This window comes from Trachurus trachurus (assembly GCF_905171665.1).
Source record: "Trachurus trachurus genome assembly, chromosome: 15".
In the NCBI taxonomy this organism is placed as follows: Eukaryota; Metazoa; Chordata; class Actinopteri; order Carangiformes; family Carangidae; genus Trachurus; species Trachurus trachurus.
In genome coordinates, this window is record NC_139906.1 from 28,044,651 (window position 1) to 28,069,031 (window position 24,381).

Below are 24,381 nucleotides of genomic sequence, written 5' to 3' on the forward strand. Positions count from 1 at the left end.
ATACAAAATAAAACCCAGCTTTAAAGTATCCAAGCTGGGGTAATAAAGTCCTGATGCTTTATATTGCATCTTTACTCTACTCCTACAATACTACCACTGAAGGAGGAAGAGGAGGAGTAGGAGGAGGAGGAGGAAGAGGAGGAGGAGGAGGGGGACGTACAGCTGGGAGGGAACACCTTGGCTCAGCTGTTCTGAGTCTATTTGGTCAGTGTTTTAGAGAAGAGAAGAAGCAGTCCCTACGTGGCAGTACAGGCTATAATACCCCCCACCCACCCACACACATCCACACCCACACACACACAGTCCCCAGCCCCCAGCCCCCAGCCCCCCGACCTCTGACCCCCCCACCGCTGCCCTCACATGATGATCTCATATGAACCTGCTTCATTTTACAAGGATGCCTTTCCTCATAATCAGCATGCATCGGGAACAGTTGTTTCAGCTCTTCACAGTGCAACTTTGAATCTGTTTAAACACACACACACACACACACACATACACACTCACACACATAACTAAACTGAACGACGCAGCTAAACCAAATCAAACACCGAAATCAACAGGAGCAGACGGCTTCGGGTTAAAATTGTGCTTCTTTGTACATGAGTGGTCGCGTGGAACCTGTCTGAGGTCCGGACTTCTGGTTCACAAGAAGAGAATGTGCGTATGACTTGAATAAATAATTCATTAATAGAACATCTGGGAACATCTGGAGTTATTTACAAAGGTGCAGTATTTACAGGGGGGAAAAAAGACAGACTCTCCATAAAGCTAATTCATCTCCAATAAAAAACACGTTCGCTACAGCTGTGGTGCTGCTGAAGGTCAATATAAAAAGGTGAGTGGATAATGCCCTGGTTCTGTGTGTGTGTGTGTGTGTCTGTGTGTGTGTGTGTGTGAGGGATAAGAGGACAGAAACTAAGATAAGTGTGTCTGAAAGCCTCATCCTTATCATCTGCACCACAGCACTAAACTACACCCTACGTCCTTATTATCGCTTATTATTCTTATCCGTACAGACACACCTGTCCTCTCAGGTTAGCAGCTAGTAAAAACGTGACCACATCCACACCTAAACACAGAGAGAAGACGAAGCAGTGGGTTTGGTTGTGTTGTTGTTGTAGTTGTAGTGAGGGAGGGGGTGCGACAAGTCCCGCTGACCTCCACCCCGTCCCTCTGCTCTTGAGAAAAACAGAGCGGAGTGAGAGCTCGTCTCGCAGGAAAACACCAAATCAGATCTGTGGTCTTTGTGTGTGTGTGTGTGTGTTTGTGGGTGTATATGTGTGTGCGTGTGCAGTCAAGTCAGTCCCGGCAGGTGGGCAGGTTGACAAAGGTGAAGATGTTGTACTCGATGAGGCAGGAGAAGCACAGGAAGACGGAGTAGAGGAGGAGACACACGGCGCCAAGACGCTTGTCCAGAGTCCACTTGTTGAGGTGAACTCCCAGGACCTGCACAGACCAGACCAGACCAGCAGAGAGAGAGGGAGTCAGCAGCTGTCACACACTCAGACTGATGCAGGCTGAGGTCGGGAGCAGCTGGTGTATACTCACAGTCAGAAACACAGACGCCAGCAGGAGCCCCACGGAGATGATCAGGCCTTTACTGTTGAGTTTGATCTGCGGGACGAACACATCACACGTTAACATTCACGTCCAGACATTGAGGTTTGACTTGAACCTGCTCCTCAGCTCCACATTAGACACATTTTAGGCAATTCTGTAGCCTTACAAGCCAGACTATATCATTAACATGTCTAGTCTGGCAACGACCGGTAGACCTCGGCTCAATCCAGGGGGCGGGATGAAGGCTGTCTTTCAAACTGCCTCTGCACCAATAGGGTAGAGCTACGACCAATCAGAGCAAAGAGCAGGATGACGTAGATTAAACTTTTCCCATATCCCGTCGGCAAAACACCAAATACATCCTTCTTCGAAATGAATGCCTTCAGTGCAGTTTCTTGCTCAACTTTTAAAGAAAATGACAAGTTTAATTCTTTCAAAGTTGATGCCAACGCCGATTCAAACGATTCCTTTGCCAAAGCCATGTTGTCATGTTTTTCACCGTCGCAAGTATGTCGTCATGGCGTTAAGCCGCCCAACGACTCTCTAAACAGATAGAGCGCTGTGATTGGTGAACACAAACGGTGTTCGAGACTCAAAAAGTTCCTATGGCTCGTTTCGAGACCCACCTACGGAGCAAATAGATTTGCTGCCGCTAGGGTGCAGCTAGATTTCTAGGCTAGGAATTCTGAGCAGACAACGAAAAACATTAGCTTTAGAACGTTTAGAAATTAATCCAGGTGTGTCTGACCTCACAACAATGGTCAGGCACACCTGGATTAATCAGTTGGTCCAATAATGTAAGACAGGAAATAAAGGAGCTGGCTAATTTCAGGAAGTAGTGGAGCTGTGCATAAAGCCGATTGGTTTGGTGATTTTTCATGCATGGGAAGAAGAAGAAGAAGAAGAAGAAGAAGAAGAAGAAGAAGAAGAAGAAGAAGAAGAAGAAGAAGAAGAAGAAGAAGAAGAAGACCAAGACCAAGACCAAGACCAAGAAGAAGAAGACTGGCGAAAACAGTTGGTACTGGACCTGACTCCAGGTCAGTCACTGTGTGTTCTGTGGCTCCCGGTGGCCAAAAGGTCAATGAACTCAGCCTCACTCCATCGTGGAGCTTCACAAACCATGACACTTTCAACACAGCTGTGTCAAAATTGGTTGATTACTCAAAGCGTTTGAAACCACAGCTCAGTGGGGACATCTGCTGGTGGGAGTGAGGAACAGTGCTGCCATGCAAGGCATTAGAGCAGTATTTATCAACCGCCTGAAAATTCCTGTAAAAAAAAAAATTTTCTTTTTCAAATTATGATTAGAAACGCCACAGACAATATTAACTATATTCGATACTTTCACTTTCTTGAATATAAATCAAGTTCAAATAAAATGTAGCATATAAAAATATCTGAGCTTGCAGAGAAACAGGAATGGGTTGAAAGTGTGTCAAACATGTAGTAATGATGATGAAGTTCCTGTATTCTGCTTCAAATCAGCTCTTTCAGAGTAAATGGGGCACTTCTGCTTCCTACTGTTTCTCTGATCCATCAGCTACTTCACTATCACTAACTTTAATTGGTAGGTATCTAGCAAATTGAAACTGATTTCTGAGTTGTGTGACAATGTTATGTTGTTCTACAGATCTTTTATTCTGTGTCAATCACCTGTCAATGAACCATATTCTTCCTGTGTGTATGTTTTTAACCTGTGAAACACTTTGTTTGCTATGAGACGTCAATATAAGACACCATGAGGTCAGGAACTTAAAGGGATACAGTAGTTCAACATTTTGGCAAAATGGCCCATTGCCATAATCCCTACAGTTTTAGGAGTAGGTCCGTTACCTTTAATTGACGGTGCAAGTTATTTTTAGAACGGCGGAGCCGAGCTGCTCAGAGCTACGCTACGCAGGCTCATGGGATTTCTTGGTTTCCCTCATCAAACTCATCAAATACACAATCCAACAACTCCAAAACGCTCTGGTGGACAAGTTGTGACCTGAACATTCACCACGCTATGAGATAATAACACAACGTTACAAGACGGAGTTGTTTTAGAGGTAAATTCATGCAAAACCACTGATGCCTGTTCCCGTCGGGGGCAGTTTTTATTTGCCTCGAAAACAACTCCGTCTAGAAATGTTCTGTTATTATCTCATAGCGTGGTGAATGTTCAAGTCACAACTTGTCCACCAGAGCGTTTTGGAGTTGTTGGATTGTGTATTTGATGAGCAGCTCGTGGCTCTGCTCCGCCGTTCTAAAAACAGCTTGCACCAACAATTAAAGGTAACAAACCTACTCCTAAAACTACAGTATGGGGATTATGGCAATGGGCCAATTTGCCAAAATGTTGAACTATCCCTTTAACGTATGCATCATTGCATCCAGGGAAACTTTCCCACATGCAATGGGATGTTTTCCTGTCTGAATCAACAACATGTAACTCTGCACAGTGAGGCTCACAGCTGTGTTAAACAACCATATTTTGGATTCTGGAGATGAGCCTGGCTGATTGTGTGCCTTAAACTGATGAATGCGTAACAGGTGGGAGTCATCATTCACTGTGAATGAACAACTTTGATTAATACGACTTCATCTTGATCAAATAGACACATTCAGATCTCATTTTTTGCCTTGATAAATGGGGCCTATGGTTTCAAAGCTGCAGTGAAACAAAAGCTGAGTCATCACCGACACATCTCACATCCACTCCTCCAGTGAAGTTTGTCCTCGTGTCTTTAGTTGGAGAATTATAGATTTATGAACAAAGAAGCAGAGAAGAGGACGCGTGGGGAACAACGCTTACATCAGAGCCGTAGTCGATGGCCAGGGTCTTCAGCGCCCAGGGGAGACCGAGTCCAACCAAGATGTCAAACACATTACTGCCGATGGAGTTGGACACTGCCATGTCTCCCAGTCCTGAACACAGAGACAGACAGAGTGTTAGAGCAGCAGAGACCAAGGGGAGCAGGGAGGCAAATGTACAGAGTGAGTGGGAAGTAAAAAGGGAAGGGTGTGTGTGTGTTTTTGTGATCATTGGAGTCACCTGCCCATCTGACATCCTGAAACAAACAACAAAGACGGAGCAGCTACAAAAAAGAAGGATGGATGACTAAACTGTGGTGGCAAGTGTGTGTCCCACACACACACACACAGGGCACACAATCACCCACAGACAGACAGACAGGGCCGTTTAAATATTTGATGGCAGCAGCAAGAAAAAGGCCAGATGAAAGGATGGAGGAAGGGACCCTGTCGGCCTGTGTTTCCTCTCCACACCCTTTCTCTCTCAGGCCAACCACAGAGACAGAGCAGAGACAACGGAAAGAGATGACAGCATGTCCCCCACCCTCCACTCCCCTCTACCTGTCATCTCCTCCACTCTCTGCTCTTTAATATGGACTTCACTTTGATTTGCTTTGGCCTGTGTAGGTGGGTGTAGCCTATGTGCAACCTGGTACAGTAGTCCCACAGTTTTACAGTTTTACCACAATCAGCTGCTCAGTCAGATCAGTTTGGTGCTGTCACTGTGTGTGTGTGTGTGTGTGCGTGTGTGTGTGTGTGTGTGTGTGTGTGTGTTAGGGTTGTCACAATCATGAAATTTTAGCTGACGATTTATTGCCATACATATACAGTTGTGCTCAAAAGTTTACGTACCCTGGAAGATTTTGTAACTGTGTACCATTCATTAAGGAAGACAGGAGTGATCAGACAAAACAGATTACTCTTATTTTTAATGGGATTCAAATTAAACTATTGAGACATCCAGAAATGACACAATCATTTAAATAAAAAGATCATCAGAGAGTCTGACCAACAAATGTTTGATGGTACCAGACAGTGGCTTGTTATCAACAGAACAGAACTCTCAATTTCCACTTTCATGAGAGCTTGAACACTGATGATGGGCATTCTCAAATCTTTGGATGTCTTTTTCTATCCTTTTTCTGTTTTATAAAATTTAACAACGTTCTCCCTCAGAATTTTTGATTATTTCTTTTGCTTTCCCCATGGTTCAAAATCCAGCAAAGTCAGTGCAGCAATGGATGAAATGTGCAGGTGTTTGTCAAGAGCCCAGAATCTCATTGACTTTTTATACACAGACACAAATTACAAGCAGTCAAGTTACAGGCGTGGACAGTTACCCTGAGTAACCATTTAAATGTGTCTGTGTGAATCTGTGTGTATATTATCAGGGTCAAACTTTGAGGGTACAGTATGTAAAGTTTTGATCAGGGCCATTTTGGTGTTTGCACTTATCATTAGGATTCAAAAGGATCAAACACAATTGTGTGATAATAAATGGCTTCGCCCAGCCACTAACTCTGAATAAAAAAAGTTTTGTTGCATTATAGTTTCTGAAATGTAGCCATGTATTTCACAAATTCTGCCAGGGTATGTAAACTTTTGAGCACAACTGTAATTGTGATTAACAATTTAATTGTCTTTTTCTCATCATTTTATGCCACTGTTACAAGCATAAAGACTCATACACCTTATGAAGAAAAAGAGACATTTATTGGCTTTGCAACTAAATCCATGACTCTAATGTCAATAGATGCTCATTGAAATGCTGTCGTTGAATATTAGAAATTAAACTCCTCCATTGATTCTTGTGTCATTAAACCATAGATGAAGAAGAAGAAGAAAAAGAAGAAGGGGGTGCAACATGATGATGTCATCCAAAGAGCATCATTCAAACCTCAAACGGTGGAAAACGACAAAGAAATAGTGATGAGATCTGACATTTCTGTTAGTTTCATCCAGCTGTTTTTATACAGATGAAAACAGATGGAAACCATTTTAACCGTTATGCAAAATAATTGCGATCAGCACAATGATTGCAATCAGGCGATTATGTAATAATTGTGACAGGCCTAGTGTGTGTGTGTGTGTGTGTGTGTGTGTGTGTGTGTGTGTGTGTGTGTGTGTGTGTGTGTGTGTGTGTGTGTGTGTGTGTGTGTGTGTGTGATATCACAATGTCACCTTATGATGGTACTTTACACTTTACTTAGAATCTAGTCTGATACCCTGCATTTTACTTGTTGTAGATTTTAGATGGGTCAAATGAAAATGTTATTCTTCTACTTAGACACAGGAGTCATGTAATATACAGTATACAACATGGTGTATTAGTCTACAGATTATACACACAGAATACAAAGAAATCCATCTATATGCTCTGTTACTAACACTGATAAATGACCCTTTTAATGCTCTTTTTTGCATTAGCATCTTGGTATTTTCTATATTTGCTAACACACATAAATTCTTCATGCGATAAGAAAAAAAAAACCTTATTTCAGTTTGTGACAAAGTCAATTTGAATTCATCTTTCTTTGGACTACAACACAATTGTGACATAGCACATTTTTATTAAATGTCTGGAAGAAGAGTGAGGGTTGTTTCTGAGGATACATTTCTGACACAGGGAGTGAGGGAAAAACACAGAAAAATTAACATGTCCTGAAGTAGAGATGTCACAAAAAAAAAAAACATAAGAGCAGCCTCCCAGACCTGTTGGAGAGACTTTAATGCCATTATGTTCAGCTGAAGTTTCACTAAGCACATGAAAAGCTTTGGGACTGAGCCTTTGGCTTTTGAGACCAAACTACTGGGATTAATTCAGAAGCTCATTGTAAACAAAATGAGGCAGAGCACGTGTTTGACTGAAGGGTGAGGACACCCTCAACAATAAACTGCTCAAAAACACAATGACGCACTGCTCCAAATGCATTCTCTGTTTGTGCTTGTTGCTGGATGTTCTTTACTTGTAGCTCCTGTCCAGTGTGCTTGTTAGCTTGTTGAGCTTGACCTGTTGCTTGAAACTGTGGCATCCCTGACCAATAAGGTGAATCAGGAGACAGCACTGTAAATCTCATGATGCATAGAGCCATTTTTGAAAATCTCCAACCTGCTGTAAGTAAAGGAGGAACCCTCATCTATTGTTGTGTCTCAATTCACATATTTCATATCCACACTTGCCGTGTTGTGTGCATTTCAGTGACAGGTATGCAGTGCACCATAAGGACCCAGATGGTAAAATGATCACATTTTGAAGCCTCTTTAACATATATTTGGGTGAGAAGTGGTTCATTTGCATTTAAAGGGACAGACACTGAAACCAGCCGTTGAACAGGGCTGTTTAGAGCGGATGAAAAGAGCTGTGATGTTTGATCCTTGGGGGATTTTGACCGTATCATGTCATAGACATGTCTTTAAGACACCTGGGAACTATTTTAATTTGATATGAGGGGAGTGTGTGTGTGTGTGTGTGTGTGTGTAGGTGTGTGTGTTTACCTTGTCTTGCCACTATAAGGCTGGCCATGCAGTCAGGTACGCTGGTGCCGGCTGCTAAGAAGGTGATGCCCATGATGACATCAGGGATGCCGAGTGTGAAGCCGATGACGGTGACCTGACACACAGAGACAGAACGTGTTCTTCGTCACAGCGCTAACTCTTACATTTCTGTTGTTTATGTGCTCTTCATGGTCAATGCACTTCTACAGTGGCATGCAAAAGTTTGGGCTCCTGGTCTAAATTTCTGTAAATGTGAACAGTTCAGCAAGTGAAAGATGAAATGATCTCCAAAAGGCATACAGTTAAACATGAAACACTTTTCCCCCCCAACATTTTAATCTATATCAGTGTGTTATTTTTAATTTAGAATAGGAAACCCAGGAGACTTGAGCTCTCAGATAACTTTGACCAAGGTATCAGACAAGATATTTACTATTTACACACTGTGATAGTTTCCGAAGGGGGGGGGGGGGGGGGGGGGGGGGTACTAGCTACTAATATGCAGGGTAGCCAAACCTCTGCTGAGGGCCCTTTTCCTTTTCTGTGGATTTGAAAATGTAAAAGATGAAATTGTGTGTGTGTGTGTGTGTGTGTGTGTGTGTGTGTTTGTGTGTGTGTATGTGTGTGTGTAAAGGAAATGTGCCTGTAAATCTGTAACTTGGAGATCATTTCATCTTCCACTTGCTCAACTGTTCACATTATCAGAAATTTTGATCAGCTGAGCCCAAACTTTTGCATGCCACTGTAAATAACTCTCACTATAAACCTCCAGTAGCAGACCTTCTCTCCTGCTCCTCTGTTCTTTACCAGTCTTTATCAGACTGTCAGCTCTTTTCTGTTTTAATGATGACCAGACTTATTATCCATTCTTAATTGCTGTCAATGATCTGAAAGACTTTACACCACAGCTACCCAGAGGAGATACAACACCACTGTTAGTTTGACCCTCCGCTCCCTTCCCCTGGCTCTTACCATCCAGACCATGATGTAGGAGAAGCCGGCGATCCACATGGTGGAGGCGACGAAGGACAGCATGAAGTAGTTCTCCCAGCGAGGTGAGGAGCAGTTGGGGATGGTGAAGTACAGCAGCAGTAGGAGGGGCCACGCCAGCAGCCACTTGAGCTTGTTACACACCCCCGCTGCAAACACACAGGTCAGACTGTCACTACTGAGGCACTGATACACCTGTTCATGTCATCAACTTCATGAGTGCTTTTGGTTCTTTTCATATTTTATACATTGATGCTGGGTGTGTATTTTATCACCAGGTGTGACATTTAAAGGGATAGTTCACCCAAAATTGAAATTTCACTCATTATCTACTCACCCTCATGTGGACTAAGGGCTGGGAGAAGTTTCAGAGTCCTCCGTGGCTTCTCTGAGTTACAGGGGGTCTCGGCGTAGCAGTGCATGTCCATATAACGGTTGCAAATGGATACCAACTGTCTTCGTAACAAAAAGACACACCAAAAAACATCCCAAAAAATTTTATAAGTCTATTTTTCAAGCTTGTTTGTAGCGGAAGCTCCTCTTCCCGGTTTGTCAAATTTGGACGAACCGGGAAGAGGAGCTTCGAGAAGCTTCCACTACAAAACAAGCTTGAAATATAGACTAATTTTTTTCGGGACAATTTTGCATTTTGGGGCTTCAATACAAGACGAACATTACATACAAGCAGCATGGAGGTATTTGGATGTTTTTTGGTGTGTCTTTTTGTTACGAAGACAGTTGGTATCCATTTGCAACCGTTATATGGACATGCACTGCTACGCCGAGACCCCCTGTAACTCAGAGAAGCCACAGAGGACTCTGAAACTTCTCCCAGCCCTTAGTCCACATGAGGTTGAGTAGATAATGAAATTTCAATTTTGGGTGAACTGTCCCTTCAAGCAATATATCACGACAGGCCATGGTATATGCTCATTATACCACGGCTAAGGGGCGTTCTTCGGCCCCCTTAGCCTAATCAGATTGCCGGATTTCACCTTTCCGTTTCATAAGGATGAATAAATGAGAGGTTGTGCACACAGAGTACAGTGTGGAAAGAAGAGGGAAGGGAAGATGAATCACACAGGACTGGGATTGAGGCTCTGTGTCACCCGGTACCTGGGCACTGGAAGGGTACAAACGGTCCCTCTCCATCTTCCTCCTCCTCCTCTTCGTCATTCTCGTTGTTCTCGTTGTCCTCGTTCTCCGTTTCATTTCCCGCCTCCCGGTCGTCGTGGCGAACGCTGACGCCCCTCTCCGTTCCCGACAGCCCGTTTTCGATGCCCCACCTGCTTCCTCCTTTCCCTGGAACGTCAGAGTCCCCATTGGTCAGAGTCCGTGTGTTGATCAGACGCTGCCTCTGTATCAGAGAACACACAAGTGAGAGGGATTAGGTACAAATATCACTGATGAAAACAGACAGATCTCCAATTTAAATCATTTGGAATAAAGTCACTTTAATACAGTGTTTTTCAACCTTGGGGTCGGGACCCGACGAGGGGTCACCTGAAATTCAAATGGGGTCGCCTGAAATGTCTAGTAATTGATTAAAAAAATACTCATAAATTTTTTTTAGGGTCCGCTACAAACAAGCTTGAAATATAGACTTATTTTATTTTTTTCGGAACAATTTCTCATGTCGGGGCTTCAATACAAGACGGACATTACATACGAGCAGTATGGAGGTATTTGGATGTTTTTTGGTGTGTCTTTTTGTTACGAAGAAAAGTGGTATCCATTTGCAACCACTATATGGACATGCACTGCTACGCCGAGACCCCTGTAACTCAGAGAAGCCACAGATAACTCTGAAACTTCTTCCAGCCCTTAGTCGACATGAGGGTGAGTAGATAATGAGTGCTATTTGAATTTTGGGTGAACTATCCCTTTAACTAATTATTGTTCTTTTTTAAAATTATGATTAAAAACACCACACACAATCTTAAACAACTGTGTTTTATACTTTCACTTTCTTGAATATAAATCGAGTTCAAATAAAATGTCACATAATATCTGAGCTGGCGCATGCACATGATCGCGGGATCGCCAAAAATTTGTGATATCAAAATAGGGTCACGACACAAGTCAAAAAATGTTGGGAATCACTGTTTTAATACATGTATTTCTTTAGATATATTTACATGTAGGTATATACATAGGGAATCATCTTCACTTGAGGAGCAACAAACCCAGGACAGCAGCTGAAGCCACAGCTTCTTTTCAGAGAGATTTACAAACCCCCTTACTGCTGCTGCTGTGGACTTAATGCTGTCTTATTTATTCACGTGTTTTTTACTTAATGAACCTTGAACACTGGACTTTGGTTTATCTGTCAAAGTTAAGGCAATTCTCAGAACCAGTTTAAGTCCAAATGAACATCTGTACGTGTTTCTGTGGGTTTTGTTTAAGTCTCTTCATTTTGCCGATGAAAGAAGAATGTCTTATTCCCTTGGTTTCTCACTGTATCATTATAGACTTAAAATGATCTGGCTTAAGAAGTTCAGAGCCACTCAGTTTCCATATGTGGGGCCTTGAGTCGTAGTCTTCCCTGTAGTCGGTCAGCGCAGTGCTCAGTCTGGCTGTAAGAGTCTTGGGTGATAGTTTTGTCGACCAGTAGCAGGTGCTTTGATCCTCTGCTGTGTGTCTCCAGTGCCCTTCTGAGCTTTGATAATGCACTGACTCATGTGCAGACTGAGCTGCTATGACATCTGAGAGGAGCTTCCACTGTTTGAAAGGCAGGTTAATGGCTGGTAGTTCAAAGGTGTTGCACCCCTTGTCAATAAATGTGAAAGAAGAGCCGTTCACTTTGGGACGGTGATTGCAAAAAAGCTGATTTTACACGTGTGGAAAATGGACTCTGTGCCTACAGTACATAACTTTGTGGTTGGGAGAATTGTCTAACACGTTACATCTGGAGAGACTAAGATTATTTTTTTTTCTGATTCTGATTATAATGAAGATAGAGGAGATAAGTTTGATAAGACATGGGACCGGTACTGAGTTACCTTACCTGAGCTCACAGACATTGGATACTCTATGAAGCCTCGCAGTGCAAATGAGTATGTGATCCTGTATATGTCTATTTTATTCATGTATTTTTCCACTCTTACCTGTCTTAACTATGACCTTGTTATTGCTGTAACCAAGTTCACCCAAAATTCAAATTTCACTCATTATCTACTCACCCTCATGTGGACTAAGGGCTGGGAGAAGTTTCAGAGTCCTCCGTGCCTTCTCTGAGTTACAGCGGGGCTCCATGCAGCACTGCATGTCCATATGACGGTACCTCCATAGTGCTCGACTGTAATGTCCCTCTTGTATGGAAGCCCCAACATGAGAAATTGTTTCGAAAAAAATTAAATAAGTCTATGTTTTAAGCTTGTTTGTAGCAGAAGCTCCCAGTGTCTCAGTTCACTGCTTTGCCTGTAGTTCACGGCTCCGCAAATCACGCGAGATTCCGGCAGAGCAACACTGGGAGTTTTTTTGGTGTGTCTTTTAGGACGAAGAAAAGTGAGCCCCATTCGCAACTGTCATATGGACATGCAGTGCTGCACGGAGCCCCGCTGTAACTCAGAGAAGGCACGGAGGACTCTGAAACTTCTCCCAGCCCTTAGTCCACATGAGGGGGAGGAGATAATGAAATTTGAATTTTGGGTGAACTATCCCTTTAACACCAAAGAATTGTTGGATGTTTGTGATGTCTTTGTCGACTGCTCCTTGTCCTTGGAGATTATTATGGTCTGCTCCTACATTCACCAGCCACTTCCTTCCAGTATTGTTTAGTCTCTTCTCTGGGTGGGTTTACATTGAATTTCAGGTCTATGATCAGTTACACTATGTGGATGTTCACACCACAAGTCAGAAGCACATTTCCTCCCACTCATCAAGCAATTCTACTCCTGTCTTAAAAACATCTAGAGCTAATCTTTAAATAACCTTGTGGATTTACAACACAGAGCTTTTTATGTCTTTTGGTTCTTAGTAACCCTGATGTCTGTCTCCTTTGTCAATCACACCTTCATGGTTTAAATTCTCATTTCTTTCTCATGAGAATTTCATGAACTGGCTTTAATACTATTGGGGGGGTTACTGGCATTACATTGCTACATCCATTTTACTTTTCTCTAAGGCACAATTATTCACGCTGGGTGAGTAGCAGCCGGTGAACCAAACTACTGTGAGGCAAAGTTTGGGACAAACTCATTTGAAACTTCAAACTGCCTTGTTTTGAATTCTTAATTGTCACAATAGTCAAGAAGGGGCACGTTCTCCCTGTGATATCCACCTGCGCTGTGGCCTGTGTGCAGCAGCAGATTACCTTGTTAGAGGAGCTGTCAGACAAGCACCCTGCAGCCTCACTCAAATTGGAAATGGCAGCAATCTGTTTGTTCCCCCCCCCCCCCTCCTTTTTCCACCAGGGAGCTCCGCTGTAGACGTCTGCGTGTCTGTCCTCACCTCAGTGATGAGCATCCGCGAGGCCATGGTGAGGCGGGTTCTGGGGGAGAAGTGACTGGTGATCATGATCCTCATGCCGGCCTCAGAGAAGGACAGCTGGTGGGGATACGCTGACAGCAGCTCGTCCACCATCAGCACCGACGTCTTCCTGTGGTGGTTGGCTGTAGGAACACACACGTACACACACACGTGTTATATGACCACTACACGACATGTCTATTTACATCATGTAACGTCCAAGTTCAACAGTGATGTTCTTGACAGTGGAGCTATCTCCATGACAACAGTCTGATGGAGGCTGTCAGGTGTTAGTGGGCTCTGAACGAAGATAGTCAGCGGACCACGTGTTAAAGGGACAATGAGGAGTTTTGGAAAAGCGAAGCGTTTTCACACTACATTTATGAGCCTCCGCGCACCGTGAAATTCTTTGACCGACTCATGTTTTCATTCGTAACGATACAGACAAAACGATATATTTATCGAAAATGGGCCCATTAACAAGTGTGGGTAACGTAGATTCATCCACATTAATATGAGACTTTTTTATTATTGCAGAATTTTTCGTTCTGCCGATGGAGAAACTCCTCGTCCCTTTAAGATCTGGGTGTCCATTTATTACAGAAGACTTTTGGGTCGAGCTCACACTCCCCAAAACCAGCAGACAAGTTAATTAAAATTCTCCAGATACTGGGCAAAGGCCATGAAGCAGCTAAATACTATAGGATGTTAATGGACTGTGGAGGTGAGGCAGGGGTAGCGGCCCTGAGACTTGCCTGGGAAAGAGACCTGGGGGTGTGATGTGATGAACGAGAATGGATCAAGGTTTGTGGAAACTAAGGAATAATGTCAAGGGACCTGAAGGTCAGGGTTATGCAAATTACGACGTTACACCATTTCTACTGGACCTTGATTAGGCTCTCTAGACTTGGTTTAAAGGGACATTGTGTAACTTCTCCTGTTATCTATTCACGAAAATCGATTATTTGGTTCAAAAGTCTGTTTTTCATTAATCAGTAATCCCCCCCATCAACAAAGTGAAGTGTTCCTTTCAGCTCTGAATTAGCCGTTCATATCATTCATATCTACATGGAGCGGGTAAGCTCGGTGCTGGCTGCCATGTGGTGTCTCCATGTTTTTACGTTCAGTGGCAGCGTGACGGTAGGAAACCACGGAAACTCAGCGGAGACACCGGAGCTGTCGGCTCAGGTCGAGGTGGCGTCTGTGAAAAGTCACCGTGGTAACGCAGTGAGGAGGAATGGAGCGTTACACTGATGCTGCATTCACCTGCAGTCGGGCAGATGGCCGTCGGTAACAAACCAGATGTCATTTTAGTCACAGAAGTCCAGAGAAAGACGGTAAAACGTGGGTCAGGTAAACAATACCACATCGCCATGACAACATATTGTCACTTGTTTACATAGAGGCTTGTTTATACCGTTACGTGCAGCGGCTGTCGTCCGTCTGCCGTCTGCCCAATTTCACGTGAATGCAGCATGAAAAATACGATTGAGTTGCTTGTGATATACAACCACAACACTAGATGGGAGTAAATCCTACACAATGTACCTTTAAAAGATCCAGCTACCTGTTGGAAATGCGATATAGAAGAATGTAGCCTACAATGGTACATGTGTTATGGTCTTGCCCTAAGATTAACGAATACTGAAAAAAGATTCATTGAGTTATCGTTGGTGTTGTGAAAAGAGAATTTGTGTTTTGCCCTAAACTATAGAAATTAGGAGAGGGTAGTGTTGGAAGTGTTGTCTGCCTTTAACCAACCACTGGAACACTGCATACAGACTGCAGGTATGACTGGACGGCAGATCATCCTCAGGAACTGGAAAAGGCTTGGAGAGCCTTTCCAGGAATGGATGATCGAACTGGGCAAAGTAGCAGCGAATGAAAGAATGACACACAGAAATGTACCATTTGAAGTAGGGCAAATACCTTGAGACTACGGACCTGATACAATGAACTCATTTTTTAAAAATATTTATTTGATTACTTATTTTTAGTTATAAGATCTAACTGCCTCATCACAACTCTTTTGGGTTAAACTTAGATTTGACAGAGATGACCAAAATGTTAGTGGGAGGGTTTTTCTTTTTATTACTATTTTGTGTGTGTGGAAATTGTCTTGTTTGCCATGTAGTGCCGTGGATAAAAATGTTGGAAAGTAAAAATAAAAAAAGGTACAAGTCATAAAAAAACAATAAAATAAAAATAAAATAAAAAGATCAGTCAGTTGCGACTTTGCTGTAACAGTGGTGAATACCTTTCTTTAAGAGAACAGCTGTGGCATCACATCCGTCGTCCAGCTCGGCGTTGCTGGCCGCTCCGTTCCTCAGAGACGACGAGTTCTTCTTTCTCCTCTCCAGAAAACGAACCACATGGGAATTCATCCTGGAACGGACACGCAATTCAGTTCACAGCCGACAGCTCAGACCACGGCACACACACATGTCACTCTGTGAGAGGGTCAGAGTGCTTCTAGCCCCGCTGGTTAAGGAAGGTTATGTTGTATTATATTTGTTATTTCACAATAAAAACTGAAGGAGAGCCATCTGGTTGAAAGTTTCCCACCTTATTATTAATTTCTATTATATCGATAAGCAGCAGTCAGCGCTGATCATACTCACTTCATGATGAAAATGTAGACGAAGTACATCAGGACTAACGTGAGAGCTTCCCACCTGAAAACACAGTGTGTGTGTGTGTGTCAGTGAGACTGTCTGTCATTTATTCAAACATTCAATACTTCTGCGTAAAGTCCACTCACCAAACCACCTTCTCATCATATATGAACTGTAGAGAAGAAGAAAAATGACGAGTGAACATCATAGACTTATACACACAGCTGGTAAGTGGTTCATTTCATTTATTCATTTATTTGTAATGGGACTCTGCATATTCATGAACATACTGTACAAAAAATAATAATGCGTTAGCTCAAGAGCTAATTTCCATCTGCAGTCCCATAATACACATATATGTTGATATATGAAGTTGGTCCTCACCACTATAAGAGCAGAGATAGACAGAGTGTAGTAGACAGAGTCTCTGAGCAGAGGCCAGACGGAGAGACGAATCGTCTGTGGAGCAAGCATACACACACACACACACACACACACACACACACACACACACACACACACACACACACACACACACAGAGGGAGGGAGAGAGAAGTGAGACAACTAAAACCTGCAGACACTGAATGACAATTTTTGTCCTGTTGAATAACACATCCCACAAGGAGCTCACTGCTGTGCACTACTAACAAGATAGACCAAGCTCTGTGTGTGTGTGTGCATGATACAGGGCTTTTAATGTTCTCTAAACTGTTCTCAGAAAATGAACATGAATGTAATGTTTCCCAGAGGCTTTGACACAACATCTGTCTGTCTGTATATAACACTGTCCACATGTGTAAAGTGACTTCCTCTGTTCTTCTGGAGGCATCCTTAATGAAGCAGCGTTTGAAATGTTTAAAGGTCTAATATGTAGGAATTCCCCCCATCTAGCGGTGCGGTTGCATATCGAAAGTATTCTTGATGTTGCATTCACGTGAAATGGGGCAGACGTCAGACAGACAACAGACGCTGCATGTAACAGGATAAACAAGCGTCTATGTAAACAAGTGGTCCGCAGCACGAGGCAAAACAATACAGGTGTGACAATATGTTGTCATGGTGATGTGGTATTGTTTTACCGTCTTTCTCTCGTGGAGTAAAATGACATCCGGTTGTTTTGCCGACGGCCGTCTGCCTGACTGCACCTGAATGCAACATCAGTGCCTCCGTCCTTCCTCACACTACACAGTGGTGACAGTTTTAACAGGCGCTACCTGGAAAACTTTCTCCCCGAGCCCACTGAGTTTCTTTGGTTACCTACGGTCACGCTGCCACTGAACGTAAAAAATGGCGATGCAACATGGCCGCCTCGGTTCGGTGCATCGCCCACTAGTATTTGTAACGACTTGTAACAACTCATTCTAAGGTACCAGAAAGCTTTCATTTGTATGCGGGTGTGATTCCACTTCAGTGAAATACGTATTTATGAAAGACATATTAGATTTTTGCTGATAATAAGCCAAATAAGTTACATACTGGGGCTTTAAATGAGACTGACAGAAGAACATTACTGAAATGATGTATGTCTGTGTGTGTGCATGTGTGCTGTACCTGTACAGTGAATATCCCACACACTCCGATAATACAGAGAATGTTGAAGACAGCTGAGCCCACGATGGTGCCGACCCCGACATCACTATTAGTGATGAACACTCCTGTGGCACAGGGACAGTAAGAGAGTTACTGTTCATTTCTCAAAATATGTGAGAGTGTGTGTGTGTGTGTGTGTGTGTGTGTGTGTGTGTGTGTGTGTGTGTGTGTGTGTGTGTGTGTGTGTGTGTGTGTGTGTGTGTGTGTGTGTGTTCCTCACCGATGACAGAGGTGAACAGTTCAGGAGCTGAACTGCCTGCTGCCATAAAAGTCGCTCCTGCAACATCCTCACTCAGATGAAGACGCTGACAGAAGGAATGAAGGAAGGAAGGAAGGAGGGAAGGAAGGAAGGAAGGAAGGAAGGAAGGAAGGAAGGAAGGAAGGAAGGAAGGAAGGAAGGAAGGAAGGAAGGAAGGAAGGAAGGAAGGAAGGAAGGAAGGAAGGAAGGAAGGAAGGAAGGAAGGAAGGAAGGAAGGAAGGAAGGACACTGTTAATAACAGATCTCCATCACAGACCAGTGAGTTTCTGTCATTAGAGGAACAGTCTGGTATCTTACCTCACATATCTTCTCCAGCGAGGGGACAAAGTAGTCATCACACACCAAGGCCAGGGCATAGAACATGTACATAGCCTGCAGGGCACACAGAGAGAGAGACTTATATTTTATTTTATTGTTTTTATTGTTTTTATTTATTCCTTTTTTTTTTTACTATCTATTATAAAGCACGTTGGTTCACTGAAAAGGGTTGTTGTAAAGGGCTGTTAAATATAACATTTACATTTACATTTACCATTAGCCTAAGATGGTCTAAAGAAAAACGCAGAGCAGCAGCACATTTACCTGCCTCACTGATAGAAACTGTCGCTATTTACAGAGAGTGTTATCTCAGAGCCAACACTGAGCCAGGTTTAGCATTAGCATCAGTTAAGCATGGATAGTGTATCTAGACACTGGCTCAGATGATATTACAGTTTTTCGCAATCGCTTTGATGCAACTCTCAACATCACAACTAAAAGTTCTTCTTGCCCCCACACATTCACATAGTATTTGTAGAAAATGCCACTATTTCTACACTTGTGTGTGTGTGATGATGAGTTTATGCTTCATTGCATAGTTCCAAAGTTCTTTCCTCTTTAGAGTCGGCCCAATGATGCTGATGAGGCAGGGCTAGAAACAGGTAGCAGGATTTCCTTAGCCTTGCCTCTGACACTGCATAGTGTTATCTATGGAAAGAACAGGGTGCAGTTTCTGAGGGTAAGTTATAATACAGCAGATTTACATTGCAGATATTGGACACCTCCTTCGGTTGAGGTGTTGTACAGTCTGATTGCAGTGAGGAAAAATTAACTCCTGAACCTCTCAGTCCCGCAGAGCAGTGAGATGAGACATTGGATTCTCTGACTATAATAAGCTATGTTAGGGGTCTTCAACGTGTGTCAGATAATGGACCCCCAAACTGATGGAAAGATGGAGCACGGATGCCCCTACTACATATGTAGGTGTTTTATATGAATGAATGAATGAATTTATATTTATTTAAATGTCATGCACCAATGAAGGTGCCCAGCCTATAAGGGCTTACAAGACACATTTCATATTTAGACAACAAACAAAATCATCAGAGCACAGACAAAACAAAAACAAACAAAAAAAACCCACATGGAATTCACATAAATAATTCACCTTTCTTATTGTTCAGGCACTTTTTATGAAAGTAGCTATAGTAAAGACTTATTTTCTGAAGAACCATTCCAACTTTACCTCATCATCAGCCCAAAACAACTGAGGCTTCACATTTTGCATTTTCTGAAACAAAAACTGCCTGGATTTATATTAAACAGGGCCTAGTGCCATTTATAAATACCTTGTTATTGTGCATTCAATACTAAGCTATTCAAATATTCATGTTTTTATTTTAAACAGGTAGGGAGGCTGTGCCACTGCCATTTAAGAACATACCGTGTGATTGGTTGACTGATACCAATGCCAATATCGACAGTGTCTTTCAATTGCATGATAATCATGAATACAAGATATTCAAATAGATGTTTTTTTTAAACATAAATGTGGAAACGAAAAAATACTTTAAAGAATTGTCTAATCAACCAAATATTTCATGACCCCCTGCAGTATCTCCACAGACCCCCTGTTGAAGACATCTGAACTATATTATATTAGTAGTAGTGGTAGTAGTAATAGTATGTTTTTGGACTTATATAATGCTATAATACTTGGAGTTTTAGATGGGCTTTCCTGGGGGCTTGTGTCTGTTACTTTACATTTTTGTTGTTGAAACAGCTGAAAACTGACTCCACATGATCTTTAAGCTTTTAAGTCACATCTCAGTGCTGATGATGCAAAGTGTTCACCATGTGACATTTATTAAAGAGCTGTTTTTGATCCTCTCTGCTTCTCTTTCCCAAGATTGTCCTTCTCCGTATTGAAACCGATTTATACCCACACACAAACAGGAAAAAGCTGTCATAGAGAAGCAGAGACAGTATCAAACGGAGCGTGCAGCGCTGCAGGTGTCACTCACACAGAAGACGTGCAGGCCCACAGCTCCTTCAGTTCGCTCCTGGTTGGTGAAGTAATCTCTGGGGAATTCATGGATTGCTGTGGAGAGAAAAACAACACATCCTGAAACAGTGGCAGGAGGAAAAATATGAAAAATTCAATATTAACTCCGCCGGTGAAACCTGAATAAATACATAACAAGAAGAGATACACGTTAAATAAATCTGTTCATCCTTTGCCCTTCAGTGATTTTCAGTTCAACTCTGGGCAGAGGTTTCACCTGTTGGCTGTTAAAAGGTCGACAGTAAAGAAAACACAGGAACAGGAGGAACGGCTCTGTCACAGGAGACAGAGACAAATCTGGACAGCAGATATAAATCTATTTTGTTGAACAGACCAGTGTGAACATCACCAACACACAAACAAATAGAAGATAAACACATGTCACAGGTGAGAGGATCAAACCCTTCTTGGTTTTGCAGGTTGTGATGTCACTGAGATTCACGTAAGAACTAAGGTTTCATTTACAAACTAGAATCACCTCCTTGTGCTTGTCTGTTTCCATCATTTAGACTAGTTCCAAATTATATCCCCGATATCCATCCATGAAGACTTTTGACCTTTGACGACCAAATTCTGATCAGTTTATTCTTGAGTCCGAGTGAATGTTTGTGCAAAATTAGAAGATCTGACAAGACTTTCCTGAGGTGTTGTGTCCATAAGAATGGGACAGACACAGGGCCGGCCGCTGGCATAAACACTCTATGCGGTTGTTCAGGGCCACAGCCGTTAGGTGGGGGGCCACATGATCAGAAAGGTACCGGGGTTCATTCAAGTCATTTAAACATCCTGAGGTCTGCACGCACGCTATGAGCTTTATATGTCATTTGAAGTCAATATTCAGCTTCTTTTATCTCACATTTGAGACATTTGGTGAAAACAGAATGGCAGAATGACAACATTTGTGCTCAAAAAGCAATCTTACAAAATTTCATTTTAGACTTGTTTTCTACACTTATCTATTACTGTATTCATATCCTATTTCAAGCACCAAAACGGTTCATTCTCATGACTGAAGTGTTTTCACAAGGGATTTGAAATTTTTCAAAAAGCAGACCTCAAATTTCCAGCATTGGCCTAAATAATTTCTTTATACAGTGTTCTAGGACAAACTGGCGTCAGAGTGCTTACAGCGGAGGTTCTAATTTAGACATAAAACACTTGAGTATTGTTACATCTGCAAGTATCTTAAAAAGATAAATTTAAGAAAATATGTAAAAGTCAAGAAAATGGCCTCAAACCTCAGAGGGCACAAACATGTCTGTATTCAGTTTTAACCAGTGATTTGGTGTTTGCGCTTTGAGTGGGCCACAAACAAAAATCTTGTTTAGGGCCACCAAAATCCTAGGGCCGGCCCTGGACAGACATACCAACACACAGACAAAAGACAACCCCAAAACAATACATCCAGCTCGACTAGTGGTGAGGTGTGAGTTAAAAGCAGAGCTTTACATAACAAGTAGCTGTTGAAGTTGCCCTTGTGTCCAAGGTCCAGGCTGCTGCTGCTGCTGGTTTAATGGTGAGGGGAGTGTTTTCTCAGCTCACTCTGGGCCTTAATACCAATCCAAGGTTCCCACTCTTTTCTTGAAATCATTTTCAGTTGCTACGTTGTGACAGACATGTTATTACGCCATACACTAATACATCCTCCATCCCTTTATGCTTTGGAGAAGTGTTCTTTTCCACAGTTGTACCTAATTTTCTACATGTAACCCGTTTGTTTCTATGTTTATTCTTCTCTCCCCCCCAGAACTCGGATTTCAAGATCTGCAGTCTATGGCTCGAACTGAAAATGAAATAATCTCTTACATGGTTAGAAATTATGACAAATTTATCATAGAACAACGCAAACATGTTGTTTTTGTTTTTGAACCACACCCACTACAGCTGCTCCTCTATCTGCCACTCAGCAGAGGAGAAAACCTTCATGCTCGCTGTCCAATACTAAAAGCACTCATCAACCTCAAGGTCCAGTGTGTAAAATGGGAGGAAAACCGTGATATCTAGCATTCAAATTCTAGATGGCAGCGCTCACTCACTTGCTCGCACTCACCCCTCCCATTAAAGTGACAGTGTCCAAAAAACTTGTTTACCATGACGGGGACGACTGGGAGTATTTCAGGAGCATGGAGCGATGAGGTGAAGATCTAAACCATGTTACAATATGTCTGCTGTTTCCTACTCTTCTTCTTTCCTTCCTCCTTCTTCTTCGTTGGTTTATTTATGAATGCGAAACTCACGAAACGAAAACCTGCTCTCTGACTGGCTGGATTTTCCGTTCAAGCTGCCGTACAAACATGGCGGCACAAGATGGCGACACGACTCTAAAGCAAGACCCTTGTTATATGTAGATATAAAAGAATATACACATTCATGGGAAGTATATTCAGATTTTGCCAATAAACCTTGCCAATTATTAAACACTGGACCTTCAAAGCCTCTCGTTTCCTCGCTAGGCACTTCTTTGGAAAATAAATCCTTAGTGGGGTCTGAAAAAGTCAAATCGAGCTCTGGTAGCTGATGTCACAATGTGATCAATAATTTTCCAGGACAACTTTTCAGCTTTTCAGGGACATTTGACTCTTTTTTTTCTCATTTTCCATGAGTGGAAAATTGGTCAATCCTTTTCCAGTTTTTTTCAGGACGGGTGGGAACTCCTGCAATCACTCACAGTCCGAATCTCACAGTCTGAGCGTTGCTGTTGACCACGTTCATCCCTTCACGGCCACAGTTCACCATCTTCTAATGGCTCCCTCCTGCAGGATAATGCTCCGTGTCACAAACCCCTTTCATCAGCATGACAGTCAGTTCAGTGAACTTCGGCGCCCCCCCCCCCACCTCCACCCTGTGAGCCTTACAGACAGACACCACTGCTTAAGTATCAGTATAGGAATCAAAGGAGAGAGTGTTGAGTAAGACGTTGCTCTGGCGACACCCGGCCCCGCCCACCTGTCCATCACTGTCTGACAGCAGCCAGTCACCACGCATCGACATCTATATACCTCCTATTCATTCACAGTCATCATGTGTTTCCTGGTGCATACAAGCTGCTAAAAATAGCCACAGCCCACTGTGCCAGCGTGTGTGTGTGTATGTGTGTATGTGTTGGGATTTGGTTGGCTTGCTCTGTGTGTGTGTGTGTATGTGCTATCTGTGTGCATGTTTGTTTGCTGTGTGTGTGTGTGTTTCTGAGCATGCGCTTGTGTAACATGAAGACAACCCAATGTGCAGTGACATTCTCTCTCTCCACCGCCGAGAGCCTGTGAGTCAGACGGCTTCAGATTCAGACCCAGACCCCCGAACACAACAAGTGTGTGTTCACAGGAAGTGACAGCAGCACGGAGAGGAGAGAGCAGAGAGGGAGAGAGAGGGTGGGGGATGGGGATGAGGATGAGGATGGGGATGGGGGGGTATGCTGCTTTTGGCAACAGCATGTTTTTGTTCATACCAATAAAACAATTTGAAGTGAACTAAGAAAGAGAGGGGGGGGGGGGGGGGGGGCATCCTTCAGAGGACTGCATTATTTGAAGACCTATTGTGTCACGGCGGTGTGACTAGACCATTTCCAAGGCTCCTTCAAAGGCATTCTTCTTTTCCTATCCCAACATTCATTGCTCCCCAACAACAGGAGCAAAACCCCACCAGCAGAGAGAGAGCCTGAGCACCACACTGTCAAATGAAGGGGAATGGTTTAACTGTTAACCGCCGCCAGCCTTAAGACATCAAGTTTTGTTGGGGAAAAGTTACACGGTGCCAAGGTTGCTAGGCAACAGGGAAGACACCACAAAGGTCCGCGGGCCGGACCATCTTGTTTCGGTTCAGCCTCTGTTGTCGTCTCCAGTGGTTATGAAGGACCACACCTTTGTCAACCCAGCTGGAGAGGAGAGCCACACATGATGTGAAGCTTCCACTTCAGAAAGAAAACGGCTGGTTGACCTGTGATCATGAGAAACTATGACAACCACAAACATGAGGAGGTCATTCCAATAAATACAATATAGCTGTCCTCAGTTTAATATTATCACTGTGGGTGGATGTCTGTAAGTAAAACATAATCATTTTTCATTTATCACTACATGTCATTGCACTTATAGTATAAAAAGTCTAATATACTGTAGGCCTAAATAGCCTATAGCCCAACATGCAGTTCGCAAAACGTGCAAACTCAGCTGTGAAACTATAAAAGACTACTAATACAACTTAGATAACATAGGAACCAGAGAAAAGAATGAACAAGAATAAAAGGTATTAAAGGGATAGTTCACCCAAAATTAAAATTTCACTC

The 24,381-nt window shown here is 42.9% G+C and overlaps 1 protein-coding gene across 1 annotated transcript; it reads right to left on the minus strand.

The window, feature by feature from the left end:
• Positions 1-371: 371 nt before the first annotated feature.
• On the minus strand, positions 372-22,904 carry LOC310998085 (sodium/potassium/calcium exchanger 3-like). Its single transcript, XM_083987984.1, has 16 exons — positions 22,768-22,904; positions 20,059-20,135; positions 18,074-18,148; positions 17,738-17,822; positions 17,479-17,582; positions 16,311-16,385; positions 16,073-16,098; positions 15,933-15,986; positions 15,569-15,696; positions 13,294-13,454; positions 9,958-10,198; positions 8,824-8,990; positions 7,852-7,966; positions 4,358-4,470; positions 1,552-1,617; positions 372-1,449 (listed from the first exon to the last, which is right to left on the minus strand). Exons 3-16 carry the CDS (start codon positions 18,143-18,145, stop codon positions 1,303-1,305), a joined length of 1,554 nt encoding a protein of 517 aa, XP_083844110.1. The 5' UTR covers positions 18,146-18,148; positions 20,059-20,135; positions 22,768-22,904; the 3' UTR covers positions 372-1,302.
• Between the last annotated feature and the right edge of the window lie 1,477 nt (positions 22,905-24,381).